This window comes from Salvelinus namaycush, chromosome 7, assembly GCF_016432855.1.
Source record: "Salvelinus namaycush isolate Seneca chromosome 7, SaNama_1.0, whole genome shotgun sequence".
NCBI lineage: Eukaryota > Metazoa > Chordata > Actinopteri > Salmoniformes > Salmonidae > Salvelinus > Salvelinus namaycush.
Genome location: NC_052313.1, coordinates 29,973,737 through 29,985,811, shown reverse-complemented (window position 1 = coordinate 29,985,811; position 12,075 = coordinate 29,973,737). Strand labels below are relative to the sequence as shown.

Sequence of the window (12,075 nt, the reverse complement as noted above, 5' to 3'; positions counted from 1 at the left end):
TGGTATAGTGCAAACGGAAAACGTTCGTAACGTTTTTAAAAACAACAAACAATAATATTATTATCAATTTAAAAAATTATAATAATTATACATAGAGAAATGTTTGGTTCCAGCATCTGGTCAAACTTGTTTCTTTCAAGTATCTCTCAACACACACACCACACACACACAAACACAGGCACACTCAAGCAAACGTAAAACATAGTTTAAAAAAGTTTTCCTTTTTTTTGTTTTGAAAAAGTAAACAATTGAGAAAATGAAACAGGCAAAATAAAAATACAAATCGTAATACTTGACAAGTTGCATAGTTTTGAGATTTTTCAGGCACCTCATTCGCATGGTCTCTCGCCTTGCAGTGCATGAAAGGAGCAACTACACCGTATCTGGGTCACATAAATATCCTCTCACCTCACTCTCTTTGTTTTGTAACAAAAATATATTAAATATTATTTTATTTTTTTTCTGAAAGTGCCGCAGAGACTTCTCTGAGTTGTAGATACCCCCTGGACTTGCCAACGACGGAGAACAAGCCAGTCATCAAGTCCAAATAGAAGTCGGTCTTGACAAGTGTCATGCTCTTAAGAGAGAGCGAGAGATAAAGAGAGAAGGGGAGAAGAACAGTGACGCAATGCATTCTCCTTCCTTCATCTACCTCCTCTTCTTTCATTTAGTTCTTTCTCTCTGGGCATGAGACCAACCTCCCAGCCCCACTAGTTCCGCTAGGCTTTTAGGAGCAGCCGCACTCCTCTACGACCATGTTCTGGATGTCCTTTTTGACGATCTTCTGCTCCTCGTTGTAGTAGAGCATGGACATGGCGCGTAGCCGCGTCGGCACGCAGCACGACTTGATGTTCTGGAAGGGTGCGTAGCCCCGTATGCGGTAGTGGTTGATGACAGTGGAGTGGAAGGACAGCGAGGAGCCTGTAATGCTGGCCACGTGGCTGGGGCAGTCGCCTTCGCAGTAGTTGGCGTGGTAGCCCCCTGGCGCTATGATCCAGTCACTCCAGCCAATGTCCTTGAAATTGACGTAGAACTGGCGCTTGCAGCAGGCACTCACCTTGCCGTCGCACTCCAGGCCCCGCTTGCGGCGCCGCCGTGGCTCACCGCCCTCACCCTGCTGCACCACCGCCATCAGGAAGGGCCGGTGGGACTGCTCCCGCTCCTGGCCGCTGCTGGCCGACACCAGGATGGGCGTGGCACCAGCGTTGGCACACAGCGGGCAGGAGACCCTCAAACTGAGTGTACTGCCGCCGCGCTTCAGCAGGGCCTGGACGCTGGCCGAGACTGGAAAAGTGTGCCAGCCACTGCGCCGCGTGTCCACCACCTTCTCAGCCAACGGCACCGGCGACGTCTCCTCACGGCCGTCTCCACCACGGCGCTGCTGCAGCAGGCGGATAGTGACCTTGGCACGGCTGCGGTTGGTCTTGGCTAGCCGGAGGAAGATCCATACATTAGCCTGCTCCACCAGAGACAGCTCGCCGCCCTCCTTGGAGATGAGGAAGTTGACCGCGCCCTGGGAGTCGCCTACAGAGGAGAAGTAGAGAGAGGATCGGAGGATTAGATTAGTAAAACGCTGTAATAAAGTCTGAGCTCATATCAGTGTAAGTAAAGGCTTTGCTGCCTGCCTCTTGAACTGCAACGGCCACATCTGAGTCTGATGGGGTGTGATAGGGCCACATCAATGGGACAGAGTAATTTTAGGCATGGCGCACGTATCATTAGCATTGCCTTGCTTGACATGACTTCACACACAGTAAAGTTTTGATCTGTTTTTTTTTCAATTCACTTTTTGGGGTTCAATAAATCAGCAAATGTGGGAACGTCATTTGGAAATGAATGTGTTATGTGCAATGCTAACAACAAAGTGAAAAATATTTACAGGAGAGAGTCAAATTTTACATTTTGGGTACAACATGCAAATATGTTTTGTGACATGTACACAGTCACTCACTGCACACACACACACACACACACTCATTCACAAGCACGTGGCATGACACAACACAAGAGGACTGTCCATGACATAACAAACCCATCACAGAATATAATTTTGTTGTTTAAAAACCACAACATGGCATAACGAATTTTGCGTCACCTTTACTAGTGATCTCTAGGTTTCTTCCTAGGTTTTGGCCTTTCTAGGGAGTTTTTCCTAGCCACCATGCTTCTACACCTGCATTGCTTGCTGTTTGGGGTTTTAGGCTGGGTTTCTGTACAGCACTTCGAGATATTAGCTGATGTACGAAGGGCTATATAAAATAAACTTGATTGATTGATTGATCATTATGGCAGCACACAATAGCCAGAGGCAAGTCTTTCAGAAATGCACAGTAAGAGGTTGAAGGATGTCAGTTATTACCCATAATAACTACCCTTTTCACAGGCAGATGTGAATTCACTTGTGATGTGGCAACGTGTCTTCACTAGTGTCACTATGGGAGGCCTGCTGGTGTATTTGAGCTCAAATCTGGATCAAAACTGGCTCATGTCCATGGCCCTGAGCAGAGGCATGGAGCAAGCCTCTGGAAAGCTTCTTCTAACAGATCATTTAGAACGTCTAGGCTAATCCCTTGCATTTACATAGGCAAATCTTTACAAAGTGATGTCTCAACAGCACATACAGTAAAGCTCACTTTCTGGCTATTAACTTTGGCTCTGTGTGCTCAGAGTAAGATATTCCTTTCCTCTCTTTTTTTGTGGACAGACACTGCGTGTTGTTGCTGAGCTAAATGTCCTCAGTGGCTGTGATGTCATTATTAGATGGGTCTGTTTTTTTAACTACACAAATGTCGCTTGAGTTGGACAGCCAGCATTTGTCATTGTAGACTCCTAGTACTTCCATGGAGGTCATCATCAATGCTTTCTGTTTGTTTACCCCACATTTGGTCGCAACAACAATGGCGACAGTTCTCTCTGTGTGTGTGTTTTTGTGCGTGTGTCCACAGGCCATACCCATCTGTCCAAACACAGCCGCTGCATCACAAACGCAGCCTAAAAATAATGGGCGTTTGCCAGCGGTGGCTCCGTCATTGTTCCTTCTTAATCCTGCACTGGGGGGGGGGGCGAAAGAATGGGACTTGCGTTAGAGTTTCCTAAGCTGTACAAACCAAAGGGGGCCCTAACCCAAAGAAAACCCGCCCTTGGAAGTACATTGGAGTACACCGCTGCTCAACATGGTTCCTGAAAACATTTGTGAGAAAAGAAGGGGGAAAGACTAAAGAGAGGTACAGTAATCCCTGAACAATAAACACCAATTGTGCTGACAAGAAGGAGAGTTTGCGCAGCTGTCGCACACACACAAAGATAGAAAATAACATTGACACATTCCTACCTCCCCCTTTGCTTGTCTTCAAAAAAAGGAGATGGAGTGAGGGATGGGCACGAAATACCTGAAAGCTTAGAGGAGCATAAGTGGGGGGGGGGGGGTTCTGTTCTATCCAAATACTCTCCTAATTAATGTGTCCAATAATCCCACTCTTTATCCAGTTTACCTTTGGAGGGAATCATGGCCTTTGATCTTTTTGATCCTTGAGGTTCCAGTCATATTTTATGGAGTCCTAATACTCCCACAGCCACTCCTGAGGCATCACTTCCATGAAAAACATAACAACCAGAAAGATGCCACTATAACACTATTGAGTCATATCTTGTTTACCAATTATTTTATAAAGGTTTACTGCCTAATTTGAGTTCAACAGAAATGCCTAGAGATTCACATGAACTCAATCCTATACAATCTGTGTTTTTTTATCAGATTTTTTTGCAACCTGAGGTGACCTGCAAGTTGCGGTGGAGATAGCAGCTTTAATACCTGCCAACTCAAAGTCCACTAGTAGACCTACTTTCAGAGCAGACTAAACAGAGTACTCGTTTTCATATTTGCCTCTTTGCCAGCTGCAATTTTTTAAAGAGTTCTGGTTTGATAGATCAAGCACTGAAAGATTACGGCTTACTGTCTCCTGGACAGCATCAGGTATAACCACATTTTATTTGTAAATATCTGAATTATATGAATGATCATCTTGATAAGTAAAAGGCTGAATGCATGTCTTGAAAAAATGTAACGTTGTTCACAGAATAGTAGCTGCATTTTTCTCTGAAAGTGCCAATCATCTCATTCTTCCCAAGTGGATCGCTCTTCAATTTCGTACTTGCCTGCTCTAACAGCCATATGTGGCTCTCAAGATGCTCCAGGAATGTTCCTGGTATGTTCTAATGACAATGACAGCAATGTTTGGAGAGCTCTTGTACAAATAACCCAGTGTTCTATGAATGCCATTAGGATATACGTTAGATGTTATCACCCACCAACAAATTGAATCAGTTACATTTTAAGAATGCCTCTAAAACATGCATTGCAATTGTCTTATAATAAACTTCAAAAAATGTTGGAGGCTATCTCATGTGTACCTGAAGTCATTCCAATAGCATTCCCTAAACACTATTACAGGTTACAAGTCTAAGCCTTGGCTCATTGAATAACACATTCATAAAGGGCAAAACAGACAGTCAAAAAATTTATCATAAGGAATAAGGTTTTGAAGTGTCTGTCCTATATCTAGGAGATATAACAAAGCTCTGGAAATATTTGTTTTCTGGACAAATATTTCACTTTCTTTGTTGGCACAAAACCTCCATACTTCCATTCATTTTTTAAAACCGGAACCAGGTTACCTTCAGACAAGTCCTATGACACTTGTGAGGGTCGTGAGCAAAACATATAGTTGTCATTTTAGTTTTTAGGCCAAACCGTTCAGACGCTAACGTTTTCATGAGAAGACCGATTTTTGGGACGCATATCCTAATGTCATTCATAGAACACTGGGTTATTTGTACAAGAGCTCTCCAAACATTGCTGTAGCTCGGCCACCTTCCACCGCAGATGTGGAAGGCCGGCATAAGCAGATGTGGTGGATTGAGACACTGCCCATGCAAAAAAAGAACAGATGTTTTTTATTACGTTACTTAGATTGATGCACGGATTTGTAAATTGTAACCCTTTGGAAAACGTCAAACTAACATTCCATCTTGGCTGAGTTGATCAACTGACCACCGACTGACCACAGGAATTGCAAAGGTCAGTTGTGCCATCGGTCAAGTAAACCCTTTCACTTACTTCATTGGACTCTCAGCCTTGCCATCTGGTACTCCACTATCTCACTTGCAAAAAATAATCTGTGCTGGCCTCTTTGGAAGGAGATGAACGAGCGGTGGGCTTCATTTATGACCCTGTACACACAAGTAGACACCCAAACCCCGGAAGCATTCGCTCTGAGGCACAGCAGGCCAAGGCATCACAGGCCAAGGCACTCCCAAGACCAATGACAAAGTGGGGAGAAACACTCTAACCTTTGAAGACTGGGAGAGTGAGAGACATTCTGTCTTTCTTGATGCGCTTTTGGAGTAGTCCTTGGCAGCATACTCGTAATTTGGAGACATCAGAAAAGAGACCAAGTCGGCCATGTCACGCCTAGGCTCTTATAAAGGGGCTTTGGCGTCACATTCCTCAACATATTTTATTGCTCTGACTGCTAGTGACTAGCACAATAATGAATGGTAGTGGCAGCATTGAGGGAAAGAAACGTTGAGAATTGTTCTTTTTCCTTCAATATGTCTATGGGGGGCAATGCTTTTTCAGTGTTCTGCTTTTAGCACCACTGATGGTTCATTCATTGCATATACAGATATAGGATCTTAATTTGATCACCATGTTGCAGGATAACTTTTTTTGCAAGGCCGTAAATGTTAAACTTGTAGTGTATTTGAAATGTCCGACTTGACGTATTGCAATTGTCTTATAAACTGGCTAAAATGAAGATCCTACATCTCTATACTGTTCCCAAAGGAGAGATGAGACCATAGATGCGGGAAGTAGGGGGGATGAGGGTGCCGCACCCCCGACAAATGAACAAAAAATCATAATAATAATACCCCCTCCTTGCGGCCATGGATGACACAATATCTAACCGTAGTTAAACCTCTCAACCATGCAGGTTGACAAGACAAACAAGAGACTCAAGGTTATAAATGTCAATTTAGTCTACAGTACAAGAATGTGCTGTATGCCATTTTGGACCATAATCTAAAAGTAATGAAATATTATTGGAGAGGCATGGGAAGGTAGCCACTCTTTTGTAACTGATGTGGAATGTGGCCAAGTCAATGGCAGCCTCTCGAGTCCTTGTGAGAGGAGTCCTTGAGGTTGATAACTGATAACAGTGCTGAATACACAAAATACATGACCGAGGAGGCCATTTTATTGGAACAATTAGTTAACTTACACCTCATAGGCAGAGGATAGCTGTTTTCTCATACAAATCTACATGTTAAAAATCGTCGGTCTAATGCTTATCTCTAAGCCAAAACACCTTTAGTCTATGTAGCCTAATCAACATGGCCAGAGAATGCGGTGCGGTGAGAGATACACTGTGACCGGAAGATAAATGTGGACATCGGAATTTCACTAATGATGTGTTTAATTAATTGCTGTCCTCCACGGGTAGGTGGGTTGAAAGGGAGAGTGAACGCAGACTGTGGAGGAAATTGGCACTACCAGTATTCAACACTTTCCCCCCCACTGAGCAAGGTTTTTTCATGGGAGACTGTCCCAACAGCCCAAAATAATTATTGAGGTCCATATTCCGTTGAATGAAGCAATTATATGCAGCAGAACACCCCTACTGCACAGTTAACCCTAGTTATTTACATGTTTTTTATTATTATGAAAGACCTCCGATCAGAAGTGTGGGAGTCCACTCTTACTTTTTAATCTAAAGTTCATTCAAACGCCTATTCATATCAAACGGGAATGTTATGTTTTTTTATATTTAAGCAATCAAGTACAGAGAACGTGAATGTGGAACCCAATGGTGACCCACACAGAAATCTGAAAGATTTCTTGACTCATGTCAAAACTTCTCTGAATAAAGATTATGTGACTAAAGTCAGGCCACGTCAACTTCTCGTCACAAATGGACTTCATAGAATGATTTACTACTCACAGGCTGATCACTTGGGCTTTGAAATAGGTTAATGATTAAACATTTGGTCTCAATGTATTAGCTGTGACTGCATCCAGTTTAATTCAACTTATTGATTAATAGTTTGCAGACAATATTTGTATAACTAGGGCCACAGTATGGGCAAATCATGCGCTCAAGGGATACGAACCAGACTGTATCCCCATGTGGTGTGTATGGGCATAGCATGGTAAAGCCTTGCTAAGAGATGTATCAGTGAGAAATGTAGGCATAAGCATAACAGAAACATTAACAAAATGTCACTGTTGGAACTATATTTTCAATTGGAAATGTTGCATATCTTTTTGTCGGCTTGCTTATTTATGCTAAGGCTTTCGTGAAATAATATGTTGTCTGTCTGTTGAATTGATGTGAACTCGAGACATGGTATTTATGGTGGCATACAGATGTAGGATCTTAATTTGATCACTTTTTTGTTGCTTTATTTCCACTTTAAAATGTCAAACTGGATTTGCCCTACAAAAAAAATGTGGCGACCCCCACAAAAGAAATGTCCATGAATTGTAATCCACATCATAATTCACATTTCCTGTTACTGCAGGATTATTTTCCTGCTGTAGCAAACTGGCTCAAATCTGTACTCTCTGACTCAGGTATTCCTAAATGGTTCAACTGTTCTTTGAAGTGTATGCTGTTGAAAATGTCAGGGAGGGAACCTGGCTTCAGTAATGAGCAGCATAGCATATTCTACTGCAAGGAAGGTAGCAAAACGGCTTTATTTTTGGACTCGGCTTTGTTTCCTCAACCTCATGACTCACATAACCTCAATACATGAATCAATCAATGTAAAATTATTTTAACACGTTTTTCTCCAAATTCTGAATTGCAAAGTGTTGCTTTCACTGCCATGTTATAGCAACTTGACAACTCTTTCTAAGTTTACTGTAAAACACATTCTAGAATGAACATTTCTAGAATTCCTACATGAGAGCTATTTAACTACCACTATACAAGAAGAGCCTACTTTGAAAATGTACATAGTTTCCCTAGAATTCTTTGCTTGTACCACAGTTTTTTTTAACCACATAACAGGAACAACAACTTGACATAACACAAGGGAGGAAATTCTCATTAAAGTCTAAGTATTGGTTTTAAACATACACTGTGTGAGTGTACGTACTGCAGTGGGATTCGCTAAATTTAGTCTGTCAAGTCCTAGTGAAGAGAGGCTCTTGAACTCACTGCAAATGTCAATCATGACTTGGAGTGTACATCCTTTACACTCTCATTCAAGCACTCCTCTCTCTCCCCCTGCTGCGACACAGACCCAAGACCACTCAAAATCACCTCGCCAATTATACAGTGGTGTATTTACGAATCCAATAGCCCTGTCTCTGACCCTTTCCAAAATACTGTACCGGTAAACATTCTGCACCTTCGATGACAGTCACAGTTTGCATTGCAAGGAAAAAAGGAACAATGTTCTTTTGCTGACATAGTTCAGCTTTTTCGATATCCCATTTCCCCCTCCTGGACTATCTGAAGCGGAGCAGACCCAGATCTCTCTACACACCACACGCTTGACAGCTCCATTGAACACATCACTTCACAGTCAACAGCCATCTTTAAACCCGTCTTGGAAGAAGAAAACCGGAGTAGAAGGCAGTAACTGGATAATAGTTATTTTTTGTTTAACCTGAGGAGCCTTTCTTTCAATAACTCTCTTGCTCGCTCGCTCCCTCTCTCTCTCTCTCGCTCGCTCTACCGTTTCTGAGCAAAGCGCTGGCTTGGTCTCCCGGTGCGACCGCACTACTCTGAATAACTTCACAGCTGAGGGACTCGAGCCTGGGGGATTTCTAAGCAGATAATTGGTATTCTTTAAATCAGCAGGAGGTCATTAAGGACCTGAAGGGAGGGGTGGCAGGGGAAGGGGAGGATGCAAGCACCTCTCCGGGTAGAGTCAACAGGTTGAACTGTTCTATCGCACAGGTGGAATTAAGCAGGTAGACACTACCCCCCTCCTCTCAAAGAATTAGGTCTGCAAACCTGACAAACTGGGTTTCAGTCCTATAGCCTTTGTGGCGTTTAGCAAGGCTGCCTGTTAGTTTTTTGCCTCCTTAGACAATAACCTTTCTGTTGTCCTTTCTATCACTCTATCTCTCTCTCACACACACACGCACAATCACCCCACCACACACACCTGTGGCACTCACCGGCCTCTGCAAAGGTGATGATCTCAGTCGTCTCGGCCATGTCGGCGTGGTCGAGACGCCCGCGGCCCTCGTCCTCAATCTGGACGCTGCCGTCCTCGGCCACGCGTCCCACATGCAGCTTGCGGATGGCATTGAGCAGAGCAGCGCGGGGCACCGGGTGTGTGACGTTGGGCCGTGCCTGCAGGTGCAGCATGTTGAGAATGTGCCTCTTCACCGCCTCCACCACGTCGGTTTTGCCGCCGTCCTCCTCCTCGTTTAGCCGTGCCAGGGCACATGACGGGCAGTTGGTGACCTCCGGTGCCAGCTGGGATTGGGACTGGGTTTGTGGTGGCGTCTGGCCACCACCCATCGCTAAGGAGTCCGCCATGGGCAAAGAGCTGCCACCGGCGCAGCTATGGGTAAAGAGCAGAAAAATCCCACTCAGCAGGGGCAGAGGAGACATCCTAGACGAGACGAGGTCTGCTGTCCGGACAACTAAGAGCAACTCAGCACGCACCAACTGGCAGGCGAAATGATGATTGGCGGAAAAAGTGTAGGTCCTCCTGCCAAAAGAGGGGTGGGGGGAAATCCTCCAGACAAGGTATACTTAAAAACTCTGGACAAATAAATACTGTAAGACTTGGACTAAAAGTTTTTAAAAAGTGACACCTTAAACTGAAGGAAAAGTGAGAACAAACAATTATAATCCTTGTATTGAAAAATGAGAGATGGATGGAGAAAGAGAGGTGTGGACAGAAGATGGTCTTGCCAGTGCTGGAGCAGAGAGGTTGTCTGGTCCTTTGGGAAGTTTTGTGTGGGAAGGGCAGTCGTCTTCAGAAGGTTACCCCAGGGAAGTGGAGTTTTCTGTAGAGGTCTGGGAGTGCTCTATGTGCTCAAGTTGAATGGTTTTGTGAGAGTGGGCAGGGCTCTGTCTTTGCTGTTTCTCTCTCTCTTTCTCTCTCTCCCTCTGTACTTCTCCCTGTGTCTTACCGTAATTATACCTTCCTCCTCCCTCCCCTTCCTCCTGATCCCACCCTTTACTATCTCACTACTTCTGACTCATGTGTTTCACTAACTTTGCCTTTATTTATTTATTTTGGATTGTACAGTGTCTCACAGTGGAAAGCTTGCAAAAGTTTTGTCAATTTTGATTAACCACATTTGAAAGTGCTTTAGCGGCAAATTATTTGCACTTCAAATGTTTTTTTTATCTTGTTGCTTTATCTCTTGTTGCTGCCAACCTCAACTTGCTCTGTTAAACTCACTTCTGTTAAATTCAAACAAATGGTTGTTGAATGATTTCTTATATAATTGTACACATTTGTTTGCAGTGATGGAAGTTCTGATATGGCTTGTGTACATGTATTTAGACTGTGTTAAAAGTTGAAACTCTTAAAGTACAAACATTCAACTCCTTTTGAAGAAGGGCATGATTACCATGTCTGCTTACAATGGATAGATAGTATACAATATTAGGATTTTGTTTAAAGGACTTGTGGTCACTTTAAATGCAGAATTTGTGGTCACTGGTAAACACCAATCAAAACACAAAAACTCCACAATGCGTCAAACCCACTATTACCCATGTTGTGTCATTGCTTTCCATGTATTTCTCCTCAGTTTGACGTGGATGGGATGATTTGGTTCTGTTTTTCCGAACTTCAGTATGAAGTTAGGCCCAGTCTGCCGATTCACCAGGAAGTGACTACGGGGTTAACTTCCTGTTTTAATGAGTTGAGGTCAGACGGCTGTGATTCTCCGTGACTCTTCGACATTACATCATCAAAGGCAAAGCAGGAGGCTAGTGTGAGTCGTCAGTGTATCCAAAAATGAGCTCCAACTCATGCAAAGTCATCCCGAGAGCATTACGAAATACGACATTGAACTTGATCAATAGAAATGAACTTGCTATTATAACAGCTCTGGATAGTGACTGGCTACGACCACTCACCGTCTTGTGTTATAATCAAATTAGCTTCTGAATTGTTCATGTTTACTGATGTTATCTGCAAACAATTTTTGGAGCACTTCAGGAGCTTACAGTATGCACCATAATGGTTGTTTTGATTCAAATGGTCAAAGACTTTGATTACATATACTGCATTGAAATGAATTGTAGTTCTAGACCTCTAAGCTATAGACTATGTGGAACATTGTGTGCAGGTGAAAAATGTTATGCTTTTAGTGCTACATTACAGATGATATATCATACTCTGCAGTGTGTATTGTTATATCTCTTGTAAACTAAATTAAGGATCCACTGTAGATGTCGTAGAGAAGACTCGCTCCCTTACTCCCTCTTGTGGACATATAATGTACATTCACCCACATACTCTGATGTTTTTCCATTTATCTTTGTCATTCTTTTCTACTTTATGTTTCCTCTCCCCCTCTCTTGACCTCCTTCACTTGCCCCGACTCGCTCTCTTTTGCAGTTTGGCTGCTGTCCGCCGCTCTCTCTCGTTAAGGTCAGGGGTCACTTCCTTCCACTCTGAGCTGTCGCTGCAGGACCTCAGTAACTTTATGAAACACGTAATAGGTGAAGCTAGCACGTCATTCCACGCCTGAAAAAATGTACTGCCTCAGAGTATCTGGAAAAGTCTTCCCCCAACTAAGTCTCCGCGGGACAGTGATGGACTGGCAGAGCAGCGGTGGCCGTATCATGTCACACAGCAAAAGACAGGAGGTCCTCAAGCCAGCCAGCGGCTGCAGCTCTCTGTGTGTGACACCCTGCTGCTGAGAGGAGGACCGGGGTGAGACGGATTGCGTGTATGTATGTATGTGTGAGAGCAGGGGAAGACAGCAGGTTATGTGGAGGTAAGGTATCAGTTATAGTTACTTCCTATAACACTTTTTAGTGTACAAGATAGAGTAGATAAAGTATAGAGTTTGATGATGATTAT

The 12,075-nt window shown here is 43.6% G+C and overlaps 1 protein-coding gene across 1 annotated transcript; it reads right to left on the bottom strand.

Moving 5' to 3' along the window:
* Positions 1–680: 680 nt before the first annotated feature.
* Positions 681–9,635, bottom strand: inhbaa (inhibin subunit beta Aa). The gene is made up of 2 exons (XM_038997269.1): positions 9,194–9,635; positions 681–1,524 (listed from the first exon to the last, which is right to left on the bottom strand). The coding sequence occupies exons 1-2, from the start codon at positions 9,633–9,635 to the stop codon at positions 728–730; spliced, it is 1,239 nt and encodes a 412-aa protein (XP_038853197.1). The 3' UTR covers positions 681–727.
* Between the last annotated feature and the right edge of the window lie 2,440 nt (positions 9,636–12,075).